At 41.0% G+C, this 18,416-nt stretch overlaps 1 protein-coding gene across 1 annotated transcript in view; it reads left to right on the forward strand.

Moving 5' to 3' along the window:
• Nucleotides 1–11,570: 11,570 nt before the first annotated feature.
• LOC145990938 (cell adhesion molecule 2-like) overlaps nt 11,571–18,416 on the forward strand; it is a 158,690-nt gene continuing 151,844 nt past the window's right edge. Inside the window, exon 1 of the mRNA XM_083126498.1 lies at nt 11,571–12,385. Coding sequence (XP_082982624.1) covers nt 12,328–12,385 — 58 coding nt within the window. The 5' untranslated portion in view covers nt 11,571–12,327. The remainder of the gene's footprint in view (nt 12,386–18,416) is intronic.

Genomic DNA, 18,416 nt, shown 5'->3' on the forward strand with positions numbered 1-18,416 from the left:
AGGAATGCTAACAAGAAAAAGGAAAACAGAGAAGAGGAAGAAGAAGGGATTATCTACGAAGTAAAATGTAAAGAATGTCAGAGTGTGTACATAGGAGAAACGAAAAAAAAGGCTGAAAGACAGGTTAAAACAACATAGGGATGATGTACGACTTAAGAGAGAGAGAAATGCAATATTTAAACACACGAGAGAAACAGGACATGACATAGAGTGGGATGAGGCTAAGCAGATAGGAAGGGAGAAGAGAATGCTAGTGAGAAAATGGAAGGAAGCCAAGGAAATAGAGAAGAAAGGCGAAGAAGACACAATGAACTGGAATGGGGGACTGAAGTTAAACAAAGAATGGAAGAAGATGTTGGAAAGAGTGGAAAGGACAAGAGAAAAAGAGGAGAGGAGAAGGAAGAAAAATGAAGGGAAAAGAGCGTGAGATTAAAAAGTCCAACCACATTCTATATGGAAGTGTTTAGCCTTTTAGGTGAAAGTAAAGTTGGAAAGTGAAAGTCATCTGCTAGAAAGTTCCAAACAACTTTCTAAATAGTCTGGAGGGAGTAATGTTTGTGTATATATATTACCCTTCTTGCTGTATCTGGTTACTTTTGTACTTGATACAGAGTCTGAAGAAGACCTTGCTAGAAGGTTGAAACGTTACGTTAGTTTATGTTTTTTAATAAAATAAATTACTGCCTTGGTCAGCATATTTAGTTTTTCATAAAATAATGCTAAAATTGTACGAGTAAAAATTTGTCCAGCTAATTTATGTACAGTCACCGGCAATAAAAATGGACACATTGGTCCTGAAATATTCACTGTAAGTTGTTCTGTGTGTTGCCTAACTCTACGGCGATAAGTGGATTTTATTTAGAAAACTATATTGGCAACTTCTACCGCCGCCGCAGAGTTAGGCAACACACATAACGCCTTGCAGGAAAGCAAATATTTCAGGATCTAGGTTTCACATTTTCATTGCCTGTGATTGTACATTGAATTTCGCCTTACAATGCACAATTATTTAGAAAAGTTGTAACGAAGCATTGGTAAGCAACAGTTGGATACAATATAATGATATGCAACATCAATCTTTCTTCACAACTTGTTCCTCTAATTATTTTAGTGTCAAGATATTTTGTTAGTCTGATGCACGGATTTGTTTATTTTGACTGTAACACAAGGTTTTAAGACCTTGAGCAGATATTTGTGCAATTTATGAATTTCCAGCATACAGGGTATCCCAGCCTAGAGGTATACAAAAATACACACATATACCAGCTGGCGCAAAAGTCAGTTTACCCATACACAAATTCAAGTTTATATACAAAATTCAAGTATACATACAAAATGCAAGTAGATACACAAAATTACAATTTCAGTGGTTTTGTTCAAAGTGTCCTCCATTGTTTGCAACATATTGTGTGCAACGATCAACAACAGAATTTCAAATACGATGCAGTAAACTTGTATCATTGTTGATGACATGAAACGCATTGATAATTGAGTCTTTCAGTGCATCCAAATCTGCCGGTGATGATGAGTATACCATATCCATAACAATTCCCCGCAAAGCAAAATCGCATGGCGTCAAATCACAAGAACGCGCAGGTCAATCAGTGGTACCACGGCGTCAACTATTCAAATGTGTCATCTAACAGCAAACAACCACACTCCAACAAGCCAGAGACTGAACTGTCGAAAAAAAAATAACGAGTGCATTGTTGCCAGTGTCAGACGACAATGTTACCAACCGCAGTCCTAAAAAATACTTAGCATAAGTGTACATACACTATGGTATCAATTGTGCTTTTGGTTAAACTGACTTTCGCGCCACCCTGTATTTTAGAATCTGTAAACTGTCTTGTCCCGGTTTTGTACAAAGTAACTCAAAGTTTTTATGTACGCCGGTACACCTCAATGTTGGCACCACTTGTAGCTCGACAGATATCCAAACGATACTCAAGCTCGTGCCAAGTGTTGACCAGCATTTGAGGCGTTATTAGCGTAACGAATATGCTGTCTCAAATCACCCAAATGGTGAACTTTCCTCTTGTACACAACATCTTTAATGAAGCCGCATGCAAAAAAAGGTCTGTTGATGCCAAATCTGGGTATCTCGGTGGCCAGGCAGTTTCTGCGCATGCTTTACTCAACAGCACTACTGAAAATTGGGATGGATGGTCTATCGACTGAGCTTCACTACGGGCCAATATAAGTAGTAGTTTTCGCATTATAAGTAGTTATTTTGTGTACCTCTAGCCCGGACACCCTGTATTAAATTGCCCTTTTCTCAAAGATACATTTACTTTTCTTGCCCTATAGCACAAACTACAGCCGGAACACACTGGTAACATAATCTCAACCTCTTTGCACGTGGCATAGCGGGAACGCCCTCGCCCATTTTCCCTGACCAACATACGCACGTGGGCGCTAAAGGCTGGAAAATACGTCCAGCGTGGCGCGGGTAAGGTTCCGAATACAGAGATACAATTTCAAGCAACAAGGTGCAGCGCGCGGGGTTCTAATTAAGATAACAACCAGCTGCAAACAAAGGACGGCCACTTTCGTCCTCTGCAGAATGTAAATACAAGAGCTGGATTTATTGTCGCTTCCTTTGTTGTCCTCTGAAATGTTCCAGGATTCCCTCCCCTCTCTTTTTTACAGAGGAGGGTAATAACAGCATTAGCGGATCATCAAGGCGTTTAGTCAGTTTGCCTCGTGTAAAGACTCACAAATGAACGAACACCTTTACTTTTTCAGCAACGGCATTCGTAACTGAGCCAATTTTGTTTCGTAAAAACATAGAGCTTGTCCGGTACAGCATGAGAACGAGGGAAAAATTGGTGGGGATCGGAGCGCCTTCTTTGTATTGTAGGTGCTGCAGTGGTCCAGTTGAAACGTTGTCGGACTATCACGGCAGTGTCTTGAGCGTGGTGCTGATCACGTCACCTTCAATATGGCCGAGATCGAGAATGTGTAGAACCCTACCTACATACCCCATGTGTGCCGTAATTGGAGCATCCTGAAAAACAATGTAATAAAGCAGGCTAACGAGGCTCTGGCTCTGGAATCAAGGTAACGTGGTTTCATGGTTATTTGTGTTGAGTGTCCCTTTTCACCATCAGCTTTTATTACCAGCATGAGGGCCATTTTCTGTTTTTTTGGTAATTCAAAAGATAATTAGCAAGTAATTTAATTCAATGGTAAAGAAAAGAAAACTTTTTTGTCTCCAACAATGTTTACAGTTAAGAAGTTTTAATTGTAGTGAGTGTCGTCTAAGCTGATCAACTCACATATGTTGAAGCATCATCATCAAATATCAAGAGAGTCCTCCCCGGTGGCGCAGTGGTAACGTCGTCGCCTTGATAATCAAAGGGTCGCGATTTCGACACCCGGTGTAGACACGTAGTGACTCGCATCCCACTGCAAGTCCAGTCCCGATTAGGCTATCTGTGAATAAGGAGACTTGAAACAATCTTCAAATCACTGGTGAGTAGAAGTTATGTTGGATACGATGAAAAATAACTTAAAAACTATGATAAAGGATTATCATCAATGACCTAAAAGGATTTAAGTTGTGTACAAATTCATATATTCAACGTTCTAACCAAAGAGACAAACCACTTTTCTAGAAATTATTTTCTCAAAATTGATTTTTCCATGTACTGTAATCAGGAATATGTGACACGGAAGCCTCTTGCATGAAATTTTTATTATTTCTTATTCTCAAACTGACGACAATATTTTCTTGCGACATAGCGTGAAGGGAAGTAAAATACTTATTTAAAACATGGACTGAACCAAAAGTGATATTCATGTTTCCTATAATGTTGAAAACTACCTCAATTCTAATTGAAACCAATTTCAGAAGAATTCAGAAAATACATTGACCTGACCGGAAAATCAAACTGACGTCACAACACTATTGAACAACGATATAAACAAATAAATATATTCTCCTTTTCACCAGTTACGTGCTGCTCTTACATATAAAATAATTCCTCGGCACAAGAATCGTTTCAGCCCAGGCATGGATATTTTGGTCTATATATGTTCCATCACAATTATCCATTTATTCTCGTCGTTGTCAACCCAGGTTGAAATAAGAGTACGGAATATAACCTCCAACTTCACTGAACCCACGAGAAGGAGATGTCCCAATTCAGGATCAATGCCGAAAGTTCCCAATACAGAAACTGTTATTTCCACGTGGAATGTTCCGAATTCAGGAACCAATATTTTCACGTGGAATTTGTTCCCAACTCAGGAACCGTTGCCTCGGTAGGGAAGGGGGAGATGTAAGGACCGGTTTTTGAGAGGTTCTTATCGTTACTGCACGTTACCCTGAAATACTATTAATACATACGAGCATATACCCATTTGCAGAAGAAGTACTGTGCTTTACGGGCAGTTTCTTCTTTTCTCTGATATATTTTGAGTATATTGCAGATCTTTCGATGTAGGTTAGGTTATCAGAAACACAGGTGTGCATAATGTCAACTAATTCATACCAGGGTTGTTAAAGGTCCAGGAATTTTAAATAAATTCAATTCCGGTCCAGGAGAGAAATCAGCAAGCGTAAATGGGTTCTGGACCGTAAAGAACCTTTTTTACCTGCAAAGTATTTCAATTCTGTCCAGGAACATTTTCTCCGGATGAATTTAAATACGGTCCAGGAAACTTTTTTAAATGAAAGAATACTCAACTTGTACCGAATTTAAATTGTACGAGAAAAAAGTTTCCGGTCCTGCAGGTCAACTCAATAGAACCCATTAGAATTTATGGGTTCGTGGATTTTTAACAACCTGTTTCAAACTCCAATTCGTCCTGCTTAGACGCAATTAGTAGGACGTCCTGAGTTGAGATTCACTGAAATATCCAACTGGCATAGACCAGTTCCCGAGATTGGACTGCTTTCATAGGAATTTTCATATACTCTGTCCCATCCATCTCTGGAGCAAGCGTACGAAAACATGTCTCTGCGCAAGTAGTGACGCGAGACGGCTCCACCAAAGAGCACTTGATAAGGAACGTGATTGCATGGAGGGCGAAAAAGCGACTGCATTATCAGCCCTTGCAGCAGCGTGTTCTGTTTCGCTCTGCCGACTTGATCCCATCCCCAACCTTTCTCTGCAGCTGTGCGCGGCCTTGCTCCAGAGATATGGGGGACAGAGAATAGTTCCCGATTTGGGAAGTCTTGTATTGGAAATAAATCCACGAGAAGGCCTGTACGTGGATTTACTCACCCCTTTCCTACAATCCCAGCTTTGAATCCAGAGATTTTAATGTTAACTTAAGTCCATTAAGTGGATGCTCGGAGCTGTATCTGGAAGGAGGACTAACAGGGTTGAATCCCTGTGCGTCTGCTTACAGATGGCATAGCCATGGTAAGTAATTAATGCAAAGAAGAGCGCAAAACTAACAGCTTCTCCCAAGAAACTCTGAAGGTGCGTGTAAAAATTAAAATGTTTCCGTTTAAACATTTTCCTTCATCTGTGTTGAGGTGGTCAGTTGTTAAGGAAACACATCCGGGTTCGACTCCCGGCCTGATAATGTATGTTTGTCAGTGTCCATTGATCAATTTCATCACTCATCCCCATCTTCGCATATAAGCCAAAAGTGGCACAAGCGAAGTAAAATAAAGCAAATCATGCAATTAAGGAAACGCACCTGAAAAAGGACGTGCCTATGGTGGTTCTTCTTTTGGTCATACAACTTCTATTCATTTCGACTTATCTATTTCGTCAATACGTAATATTCAAAGCCTGCTCGGCCTCGCCGTTGGCGTAGTGGTAGCTTTGTCGCCTATTAGAGGTATCCGGTGGAGGCACATAGTGTTTCCCGTCCAGTCCCTATTAGCCTGCCTATCTGTGCTTAACGTGGACGTAAAAAACTCAAAGCCTACTAAAACAGAATAGCACTCCATGTAAATCATCTTCGGAATTGGGCTGTTTTCTACCTTGATAAGGCAACCGGAACGTAGTACTGATCACACCACTAACACTTAAGAGCGACGAGGTCTCCCCGATGGCACAGTGGTAGCGTCGTCGCCTTGTAACCAAGAAGTCTCGGGTTCGATACCCGGTGGAGGCACATAGTGGTTCGGATTCCACTTTAAACTGTAGGTCCAGTCCCGATTAGCCTATCTGTGCATAAAGTGGACTTAAAACACCAACTCAAACCAAAACTAAAGAGCGATGGCTGAGATCGAGAATGTATACAGAAAGTCCTATCTCCACATGTCTGCATGGTAGCCCAATACACCCGACGACTAATTTCATACAAAAAAATGTTCCCTCCCTCCCAGACATCCATAAAAGCGTTAGTCCATATAGGTATACTAACAAATTATAAATATACAAAAAAAGTAAATTATTAAATTAAGCAAATTATAAACATTTAGAATGTTAAATAACCAATAACGCATTGGAAGAATTATACCGTGTGTCCCAAAAGTCCCGTCTCATAGGGAAACTCGGAAAAATTTAAGTAATGATAATTTCTTGCAAGTAAACGAATGTAGATAAAATGAATACCAGGGATGGAACGTACACTATGCAAGAGAAAGCCTGCATGCCTCAGGTCTCTCCCAACGCAAAAATGGGATGAATTTCACCGTCGTCATCCAAACAAACGAAAACCTAGGTTTCCTTTTATGGGAGCACCTTAAATCTGTTGTGTACAACACACGTCCACGTTCAATTGACGATTTCGAAGAAAACATTCGTGCTGTATGCCCCGCTATCACAGCCACAATGTTACACAATGTACAAAGAGCTTTCCATTCTCGTATCCATACCTGCAGGGCTCAAGAGGAGCATCAATTTGAACATTTTTTGTCGTAATGTTTTTCCTATCTGAAACAAAGGCTATATTATCAATATTCATCACTTCAAGACTTCCGTCTTTCCCTATGAGACCGGACTTTTGGAACACCCTGTATATATACATAAGGAGCTTTTCAATTAATGTACGTAAATATGGGAGGGAGGCAATGGGTTAAATAATACACGATGTCAGTATTAATAGTTAAACCTCCTAACTTGTTTAAATTTCGTCAAATTTATTTCCATTCTGCAGTTTTTGGCAGCTTCCAGACAAGAGACCATAAATAAGGTTCTTAACATCCTCCCCCCTCCAATATCATTCAATACTATTTTTAAGAAAGCTCGATTCATTAATAGGGGGAATATTTTCCTCTTCGCCCAGTTCAATTGTAAATACTGGTAATTAATGCACAACGACGATGCAATCAGGGAGTGCGTAGGCGTCGACGCAAGCTGATCGACAGCGACAAACAAAACCGATTTTCCAACATGTTTCAATTACAAAATTGTATCCCCCCCCCGCCTTCACCCGCATACATTCAGGGGTATGCCCTTGATGCCCTGGTACCTAAAAATGCATAACAGGGCGTCAGTTCTTCCGAATTTTAGATCAATTTATTTAAATATACGAGTAGTTACAATATAATACAATGAAACAATGTAATACAATAATACAATGTAATACAATGATATAATATGGAAACATAATATAATATGTATAGTATGAGATATTAAAATTGCATAATTACAATTTATTCTGGTATTCAGAACAGACCTTTACTGAAATTGGGAAATTACATTAGTTACTATTTTATATTATTATTTTAACGTGTGTGTTTCGCATATTAGTATTTATGAGTTGATTCAAGCCTTTGCTTGGTGTAAGTTAATGTTTTGGCTAAGTCTTTAAACATTGTGTTTATATTTTTATTTATGTCTTTGTTGTCCTAAATAGTTTGTGTTTGAGTAAAAATTGTTTTGTGTAATTAGTGAGTGTATTTGTCTAAAACTGAATTATTATTATAATATTTCTAAATTGTGATTTGTTATATTATAATGTTCAATGTGTTTTTACACTAGATGTATTGTGCTTATATTTATTGTGTGTGTGCTATTGATTTGGATATATTAGAGTGCATATTTTTATAGGCAATGATTGTAAACTCTAGGTTTAAATTTAACTCGCCTAAAGTGTAGTATGTTTTAAAGTGATGCAGTCTGTATTACTGGCAACAATTAAAGTGTATCATCGCAGCTGAAAAACTCGGTACAATGTTAGAAATTCCTCGGATGAGATTTTACTCTTACTAGTATTCATCTAGATTTAGTGTCAAACTTATAAAATTGCAAATGCTCCTCCGAATGAAGTAGCTTGCAAGAGCATTCATTTCTGTGTCGTCAAGTAATCGCCAGGTGCAACTGACAATCCGAATGTGACTAAACGGATGTGCAAGGGACGTTCATTCATGGGAGCTTTTCGTGCACAACCCTGGCTGTGATGGGTTTCAAGCTGCTGACAGTAATGCGTGGTTAGGGTTGCAGTTTGTTTGCGGGTCTGCGACGAAGTTTCTGAGTCTCCATCTCTGCAAGTTACGGCGTGCAGCAACCTCCGCAAACCGCTCCGAACTTGCTTCAACTAGGAACAACTGTCGGCAGCGAAATTGATTGCTCACTTTTCCCTGATTCGTTTGCTTCAAATTTCCCATGTACGTGTAACGATACGTTGTAGCTGGCGGTGAAAAGAAACTCAGTAACTATTGCATTTACCTCATTGGCAAAGTAAATCAATTGCAGTGCCTTTCATCGCTTACACAGTTAAAGTTGAAGTCCTGATTCGAACGCCACTTTACTTCAAAGAATGTTCCGAAATATCAGAAGAAGTGAACTCTTTTCAAACTTGATAAAAGACCATAGTGCAATAAATGCATTAATCTGGAGCCTACGTTCATTGTGTGTATACACCCGAACTCTGAATTTAACTCTTACTATGTCTGACGAGTGTCGATCTGGTAAATTCGCAAATTTTGCTACAAGTGTCCAGTGCGTGAGGAGTAAGGAGTAATTCAAAATAAGTTGGCGTTCGGCGCGAGTTATTCTGCTCTATTTACTCCGAACACACATGGTAAGGTGGAAAGAGGCATTAGTGATCCTGGTACGCGCGTTACTGCTCCTGCAAGGACGTAGCAAAGTTGTTGTTTTCATAGCTTCATTACTCGGGTATGACTAGGTCGGTTGTTGTTTCTATATCGACGGCTGAATACTGTTTTGTTGTATCTCCAGTTTTACACGTAACTGAGCTGATAGCATTATCATGTTCCGAAGGAACATATCTGGAAGTCAAGTGATGTGAATTATCAACATTAATAAAATGTTTGAGCAAATCATGTAGTGTATTGACAATCCATATAAATCAAACTTCAGTCAGCTCTCCTAAAGGGTTAGTGCAGATGGGAATACGACAAAACAGTACTCAGCCGGCGATATATTATGGACAGAGAGGAGATCTTGAAGTAGGAATGCAGGTGCGACTTCCGATCGGGCAATGTCATTGCTGAGTAATGAAAACTGGGAGACATTGGGTGGGAGGAAGTCGTGGCTAATTCTAGTCCACACTCGGGTCCGCATGGTCAAGGTGCTTTAATATTGAAAAGGAACAAAAGCGAGTGTCTCTACTGTTACGTTCCCGGGCTGCCAATAGGCAGTTCAACAATATTTATTACTCGGTATGACTAGGCTGGTTATTGTTGTTTCCATAGCTTCGTTACTCGATATGGTCTAGACGATTCTTAGTTACTTGTCGAAATGAACTTACAAGAGTTGGAGAATCATACAGACCATTTGCTGAATTCAAAACACACAAACCATGGTTTCATCATGTAAGTGCTACAAGAAATGTAATTGTATTAATTAATAGACTGAGAACGGGCCATTTGTGCACTAGGCAACATTTATGCAAAATTGGAATAACGAACAGTAAGAAATGTGAATGTGACTGGGAAAGTGCAGATGCAGAACATATAATACTGGAATGCTCAAAATATAATAGCGAGAGAAATATCTTGTATAAAACTTTATATACTAAAGCTCCAGTTTCCAACAAATTTGTTAAGTTTAGTTGTTAATCCAGATGTGCGGATTGGTTATAGTTTGTTATAATTTTTGAGGAAGTGTAACATACAATTGTAAAAGGAAAAGTGTTCTTTTTTTAATCTAATATCTGTAAAATAGAGGGGAATGACTGATCATTTTAATGTAAAACTATCATGTACATTTTATATGTGTATTCTAATGGACAAAAATTGCATAAAAACTGTTAGGTTCAAAATGAATGAATGAATTAGTTACTCGTAGCTCCGATCTGTGAGTCTCATTTCTTTATTTATTGAATGTGAGAAAAGAAAAATCTTAAATCAAAGATAACACTCATAATATTAGTTATTGCAACAATTAGAGTACCTATGAATTAAACCAAGTAAAATTGTTTCTTGTGCATTGCACTGTGCCATGAATGAACGTGTATTGAGCTTGGGGGTTGTGTTTATTCACATTCTCGATCTCGTCGAAAGTGGATATCATGTGATCATCACCACCCTCCGGTATTTTTTCGTGTCCGCCGAGGGGCTGGGCGAGCCCCGAAAAAATAATTCGTTCTTTATTTTGCGAGCAAGTTATTACGTACACCTTATCTAGATTCTCGTTTATGTCGTCGTTCACACATTATTCGGATCTTTCAATCATGCCTTCGTTGGAACTCAGGGAACAGGCAAGAAATTTGAGTAGCAATATTACATTAATTATTACAAGGTGATGATAGTTGCAAGTAAGCCTTTCATAGTTTCGTCGCAGGAACTCCATAATTTCAAATTCAAACCTTTTTTGGGGCGCTATGTTGTCCCTTCCTGAGAAAAAAACTCAAGAAATGACTGATAAGCCTACGTCCGTGGCAAAGTGGTTAGCAGAGCGCGCTACGACGTGAGGGATCCCGGGTTACAATCCCGGCTTGGGTGTTCATTGTGCTTACCTTCATCCATTTCATCACATCACTCATCTTCGTCTTCGCGATTAGCCAAAAGTGGCAACAGAGCAAAGTAAGATGAACGAAATCAATCAATCAATCAAGAACTGATAGAGTGACAAACAATTTCAGTTCACAAATTGCTACATTGAACCTCCATGAAAAGTTATCTTGGCCTCCCCGATGGCGAAGTGGTAGCATTGTCACCTTGTATTCAAGGGGTCCCGGATTCGATACCCAGTGGAGGCACATAGTGGTTCGGATCCCACTTTAAACTGTAGGTCTAGCCTCGATTAGCCTTTCTGTGCATACATTGGTCTTAAAACAAGACCTCAAATAAAATGTTGTGTGTTTCTGCGACAAATGGAAAGAATCATGAAGGAAACGAGAGGGGGTGTCGAAAGTTTTCTGGAAGCTACTCAGCCTCTATACACCAAAAGCAGACGAGAGAAACCAATCTCCGCAAGATCAAATCCCGTCACCTAACTTCGTGCTCTCCCGGATCGCTTACGCTTCGACTCCCCCACAGCCACATCTTCCGCAAGTCCTCTGAGAACAGGTGTTCGACGTGTAATGCAGACGAGCTTCTGCCGAGCGGCGAAACGCTGGCATCGAACGCGCTTGCGCCAAACTCTTCAGTTTTATCCGCCCCCTCAAACCCCCCCTTCTACGCTTTTCCTCCTAACCAACACTCCAGACTGCGTGTCCCAGAGCCCTCACTCACTCTCGCGATTCGAGTATCGCGGCGGCAACCGACCTAGGCGCACTTGAATAGCGGGCGGAAATGCGGAAACGCTGAGTGAAGGGGGCGCTAGTTAACGTTGTTACGTCTCGCGTTTGATGACCTGGCAATTGTGGCTAGTCGACAGCGCTGGCTGGTATTGTCCGCGTTCGTGCTAGTTTAGGGCCATAGTACACGTTTAGCCGTTTTGGTTTAACGTTACAGTACACTCCTACCTTCTCTCTCAAAACGAAACGTACAACTTGAAGTGTACAGAAATGATAGTACAATCAATTGTGCGCGTGAGTGATTCATAACGAATAGGTAAAAACTTCCGAATGTTTCCCATGCTTGCAACTTTAACACGTTGTTGAAACGCAGAAATATCGTACAAGGAGTAAACACAAAAGAGCCTAAGAAACTTGAATCGAACTTGTACGTACAGCAACGGAAAGATGGGATACAACCTGATATGGTTACTTTGCGACAAAACCGACAGTAATTACTCCTTGAAGCGTTAAATCATAGGAACATGAAACCCTGCTCGACGCAAGGTTCCAAAGATGTAAATTGAAGCCACTCGGCGGTGGAACAGCCAGATTAGAAGCGAAAGAAACTAGCAATCGTTCAAGCGACGGTTTCAAAACAAACACAAGATAGTGCTAAGTGACAGTTGGTTGGTGTGGTGCATTCTTTCTCGGAAGTTGCTAAGGCAAACTGATACTGAAGCAGAACATACTGTGCTGGGAAACTGTAACTGGCTGTACGATACAATAATGGCGACGCCCAGTGTTTTTCTGCTCTTGCTAGTGTTCGTGTTTCCTCTGCAACAAGGTAAGTACATAATTATAAACTCACACAATGAACATTCAGTTGTTTGTATAACGTATTAGCCGTACGAATCTAGTATATTTCTTCTATTCTTATTTCTGTTGTTTTACGTCGCTTTTTGGCCTCCCCGATGGCGCAGTGGTAGCGTCGTCTGCTTCTAATCAAGGGGTCCCGGGTTCGATACCCGGTGAAGCCACATGGTGGTTCAGATCCCACTGTAGGTCCAGTCCCGATAAGCCTTATTGTGCATAAAGTTGACTTCAAACACCAACTCAATCAATCAATCATTTACGTCGCTTTTCTATCTCTGGAATTCAGAAGGACGATGAGAATATATATGATGGGGGAAACACCAATGCCTTAACCAGAGCTCGAACCTAAGAACGCCATGGAGGCCGGTGTAATAAAATATGTGCGTCATAAGTCGTCGGCGTGATCAAATGTGGAAATGTGGGTGAACACCTAAGAAAATAAATTTCTGGATTAGAAAAAAAGGGAAGGTTGATGTTGTTGATCAAAGGAGTCATAATGCTTTTATAGAAATGGTAATGTCATTAATCAAACGTAATTAATCAGTAATGTTTGTTAAAATAATAGCAGTTAAAACAAGCACCAGCGTTTACATCAATACTGTGTAGTAATATCCATGAACACCTTTCTAAATCAGTTAATAGAAATTCATCTGTGGTTCATCATTTGTGTTGATTTACCTATATTAGAAAAATCAGAGAACTTTATATATGACCTGGTGAAGTACACAACATCTCGGCCTCCCCGATGGTGCAGTGCTAACTCCGTCGACTTGTCATCAAGGGGTTCTGGGTTCGATACCTGGTGGAGGCACATTTTAATTCGGTCTCGATTAGTCTATTTGTGCATAAAGTGGACTTAAAGCAAAAACCCAAACACACTCGTAGACAGGTGTGTGTGTGTGTGTGTGTGTTTGTATATAAATACCTGGTACATTTCTGACAATGTGTGTGTGTGTGTGTGTGTGTGTGTGTGTGCTCGCTCACATTGATATCAAAATATGAGCACATGCTCACCGAGACTGGGTGCTCACTGTTTGAGCAAGTTCTCAGCCTTTTATTCTTATGAAATAGAGTACGTGCTCCAAAGTTGAGAAATGGGTGAGTGCTCATTTTATTAATACGACCATTCCGATTGAGATGTCGACACTAGTAAATGGCAAGTTTTCTTGATCACGAAATTTGGTTTCCATAACTTTTGCAGTTCACGAGAATCTAGAACAGACGCGCCTGACGTACTTACCTGCTTTGCGTTCATTGTAACAGAATAGGATGACAGAATTAGCTGGAAACACTTGTGTGTGTGGCGGGGGGGATTGAGAAGAAAAGTTTTAACACCCTACATTTCAAAAAAGTTCCACCTCATCGTTCTGGGGAAAAATTGCACACACAAACACACACTGAAGGAAAAATGTTGACCGTTTTATATAATTGTTCCGCAAATCAAACATGTGCTCCACCGGGAACAAATTGGTTTCCTAGTATTAAATTACATTAGGTACACCTCCATTTATTTGATGACGGAGGCTGTAATTGGTTTGCTTAGCTACAGACTGTTGTTGCATCAATCAACGTGTCGTTTGGTTGCGCAAATATTTGCTCTTTTAATAAATTTACCTACAGGCATAATGTTCCTCCGCTAAAGCATTACCGCCGGTAAACACCGACGTTACCGCAAATACATGGGCTCAGGGGAGAGGAGCTGAATTACATGTGGGAAATTGACTGAGGTTAATGAACGAATGTGATACTTTATTAAATTTATTTTTGTTTGTTTCAATTACGCTCAGAGAGGGATTTTTTTAATGATGACGAAAAATTGCAAATTGATGACAATTTAATTATGTAATTCTATATTATACAGGATATGTGTAATGTGGACGGAAATGAGCCACAGATCGATATCGGTAGATCAATACAGCCTTTAATTCTTCATCATGTCTAGCTCATTATATTTTTATCTGACTGTAATTGCGTATGATCAATCCTAGTAACACTGGAGAGGCCACTATCAGCTCCTAACAGTGGATACAAATTAGAATGAAATATTATTGCAGGTCGAAGCGTTATCCTTCAAATTCCTCATTAATCAAATTTTGAGAAGTTGTCTTTCTTGAAAAACTCAGCTTTTGTGAGGTTGTCGGTGTTGTCGACAGTGAAGGATTCGACTTGTGGAAAGTTTATGGGGAAGTTGTCAGGAATCGGCTTGCAGAAGGTTGTTGATGTGGAAGAGGTCAGGAGCCGGATTGCGGAAGGTTGTTTGTCGATGGCCATGGAGTCGCCTTGCGGAAGGTTGTTTGTCGATGGCCAAGGAGTCGCCTTGCGGAAGTTATTTGTCAATGGCCAAAGAGTTGCCTTGTGGGAAGGTTGTTTGTCAATGGCCAAAGAGTCGCCTTTCGGAAGGTTGTTTGTCGATGGCCAAGGAGTCGCCTTGCGGAAGGTTGTTTGTCGATGGCCAAGGAGTCGCCTTGCGGAAGGTAGTTTGCCGATAGCCAAGGAGTCGCATTGCGTAAGGTTGTTTGTCGATAGCCAAGGAGTCGCCTTGCGTAAGGTTGTTTGTCGATAGCCAAGGAGTCGCTTTGCAAAAGGTTGTTTGTCGATGGCCACGGAGTCGCCTTGCGGAAGGTTGTTTGTCGATAGCCAAGGGGTCGCCTTGCGGGAGGTTGTCGACAGCCAAGGAGTCGCCTTGCGGAAGGTTGTCGACAGCCAAGGAGTCGCCTTGCGGAAGGTTGTCGACAGCCAAGGAGTCGCCTTGCGGAAGGTTGTCGACAGCCAAGGAGTCGCCTTGCGGAAGGTTGTTTGTCGATGGCCAAGGAGTCGCCTTGCGGAAGGTAGTTTGTCGATAGCCAAGGAGTCGCCTTGCGGAAGGTAGTTTGTCGATAGCCAAGGAGTCGGCTTGCGTAAGGTTGTTTGTCGATAGCCAAGGAGTCGCCTTGCGGAATTTTGTTTGTCGATGGCCAAGGAGTCGCCTTGCGGAAGGTTGTTTGTCGATGGCCAAGGAGTCGCCTTGCGGAAGGTTGTTTGTCGATGGCCAAGGAGTCGCCTTGCGGAAGGTTGTTTGTCGATGGCCAAGGAGTCGTCTTGCGGAAGGTAGTTTGTCGATGGCCAAGGAGTCGCCTTGCGGAAGGTAGTTTGTCGATGGCCAAGGAGTCGCCTTGCGGAAGGTAGTTTGTCGATGGCCAAGGAGTCGCCTTGCGGAAGGTAGTTTGTCGATGGCCAAGGAGTCGCCTTGCGTAAGGTTGTTTGTCGATAGCCAAGGAGTCGCCTTGCGTAAGGTTGTCGATAACCAAGGAGTCGCTTTGCGGAAGGTTGTTTGTCGATAGCCAAGGAGTCGCTTTGCGGAAGGTTGTTTGTCGATAGCCACGGAGTCGCCTTGCGGAAGGTTGTTTGTCGGTAGCCACGGAGTCGCCTTGCGGAAGGTTGTTTGTCGATAGCCACGGAGTCGCCTTGCGGAAGGTTGTCGACAGCCACGGAGTCGCCTTGCGGAAGGTTATCGATGACCAAAGAGTCGGCTTGTGCAAATTTGTAATATATGTATATCGATATCCCAGTCTTGTAAAGACTTACCGATTTTGATAGACTTGGTTTGTAAAAGTTATTGATTTTGACGGACTCTGTTTGTAAGATATATTTATTTTGATGCACTACTCTTTTGGTAACTTATCTACTGTTAATGAGTATAAAAAAGCAAAATGAAAACTGCACCTTCAACCAATACGTGTTCTTTTGATGAAATTTAGGTATGTCAATTGAGAGTCTGATGAGTTCAAAGGTTGCCAATGACAATGAGGTTACTTCGCTTTTTTGCCTAATCGCGAAGATGAGGATAATCCATGATATGATGGAAATTATGAAGGGACATTCGCAAAGAACACCCATCCCTAGGCCAGAATTTTAATTCGAGATTCCTGGTGTCGTAGCGCGTGGAAGCCATTCCGCCATTGAGGTCGAACTCGAAATGCAACAACACGCTTTTGAAGCATCCATTGACAGTTAAATGTACGTACAATTTTGATTTCTTTGAAAAAATACTGTATTGTCTGATATTCTCAATTGATGCATTTTAGTGCATCATGCGGAATAGCAGCAAATAAAAATGCACTTTAATGCATTTTTATGTATTTTGATGCATCGAAAGCGCATCATTAGCAGTTTATGGACATTCATTTGTGACACTTAGTGAGGGAATTCTATGTGTACTTGTTTGATACACCAGGATGATTACTGGCAATGTTTGAATTGAAGAAAGTGTAAAGGGGACAGGAAACTGTGTGTGTGTGTGAGGGAGGGGGTGCTCTGAAATTTTTCCTCATTTATAATATTTCAGAATCCAAGGACGTAGGTAGAAATCCCCCCCTCCCCACCGTGGGTGTTAAAAATATCTTATCAAACATACGTGGTGATTTATTTGTACTAGCTTTAAAACTGCGGTACTAACCCTCTGCTCACAAATTGAACTGATACTTCTGAGTGATTGGTTGGAGTCTCGGAAAGAATTGAGAAGTTTGATAAGACTGAGTTGCCTTCCATTGGCATCTGTTTTCTTTTAGTAATTTGTTTTTGATAAACAGACAAGAACAAAACTTTGCCTAGTTCCTTAAATTCATTAATATGTTATTATTTAAGACTTATTATTCTAAATTTATGCATTTTCTTTTTGTTTAGTTATGGAGAAATCCTTTCATTACTTTTCATTTTGACTAACCTACTCACTATTCAATCCCATGATTAGGTACTGGCCCACTTAAATTAATTTCTGTAAAAGGAATTTGTTACAATTACGTAGTTCTCATGAAATTGTTTCTTCATATTTGATTGATAGTTAATTGTAATTGAGAGGATAATAGTTCGATTTAATGATCTATTCAAGTTTTTGTTAATTGATGCTTACATCATTAATTGTTTAAAACAGCTTAAAGAAAATTACTTTTCAGACTGCAAGCCCCTGGACTCTGTTCTCTGCAAGTTTCCACATGCGCACTGATTTTGGTAATCCTGTGTCTGTCTTGTGACAGATAAACATATGATTATCCATTGTGTTTTTACTATGAAAATTGGGTCTTCAATACAGTAGAGTTGCAAATATTCTGATGAGAACTTCCAACTATACTTAGATGTCAATTTCAGCTGTCGATACTGATTTGTGAGTAAATCGTTATGTACGAAAATAAGTCCTCTACCCAGTTTTGCCAGGGAAATCGTACAGCAATGGGGGATACCAGGACGTGTTGGAACACAACAGACACCTATACACCAGTGGGTGAAGTACGACCGCGATCCAACAGATGGCGTAAGCGTAGTGCGTACAAACAAGGGGAGGTGCCTCTCAGTCGTGACCCGGCAGATATGGAGCATCTCATGCAGTTTGGAGCATCTCATGAGTTATCACCGGGAAGGAGTTTCTCTTTCGGATTGTGACTGGGAATGAAACGTGGGTCCACCATAGCACACCCGAATCGAAGCCCGCATCAATGGAGTGGAAACATCCGTCATCTCCTGCCCGGAAGAAGTTCAAGACAACTCCCTCGGCAGGTGTAAGGTGCTTCTCACAGTTTTTTGGGACGCCCATGGTGTTTTGTTGTGGACGTTTTGGAACAAGGAACCATAAACGCTGCACGTTACTGTCACACCCTGTCCAAATTGAAGCAGGTTATTCGGAGTAGGCGGCCTGGCCGTCTCACATCTGGCGTGCTGTTGTTGGATGACAATGCGAAACCGCACTCGGCGAGGGCTACGCAACACCATCTTGTAACCCTTGGTTGGGAGCGCCTTACCCATCCGCTGTACAGTCCCGATCTCGCGCCTAGTGACTTCCATATGTTTCCGGCTTTGAAGAAGGCTCTCGGAGTAAGGTGCTTAGGAAGCAATGCTGCGGTGACATATTTCGTGCAACACTTCTTCCGTATACAGGATACTCATTTTTTCCAAGAGGGTTTTTTTTAAGCTTATCTAGCGGTATGACAAATGTCTGAATGTCTGGGGTTCCTATGTGGAAAAATAAAGTA

This window comes from Lepisma saccharinum, chromosome 1 (assembly GCF_977018435.1).
Source record: "Lepisma saccharinum chromosome 1, izLepSacc3.1, whole genome shotgun sequence".
Classification (NCBI taxonomy): domain Eukaryota; kingdom Metazoa; phylum Arthropoda; class Insecta; order Zygentoma; family Lepismatidae; genus Lepisma; species Lepisma saccharinum.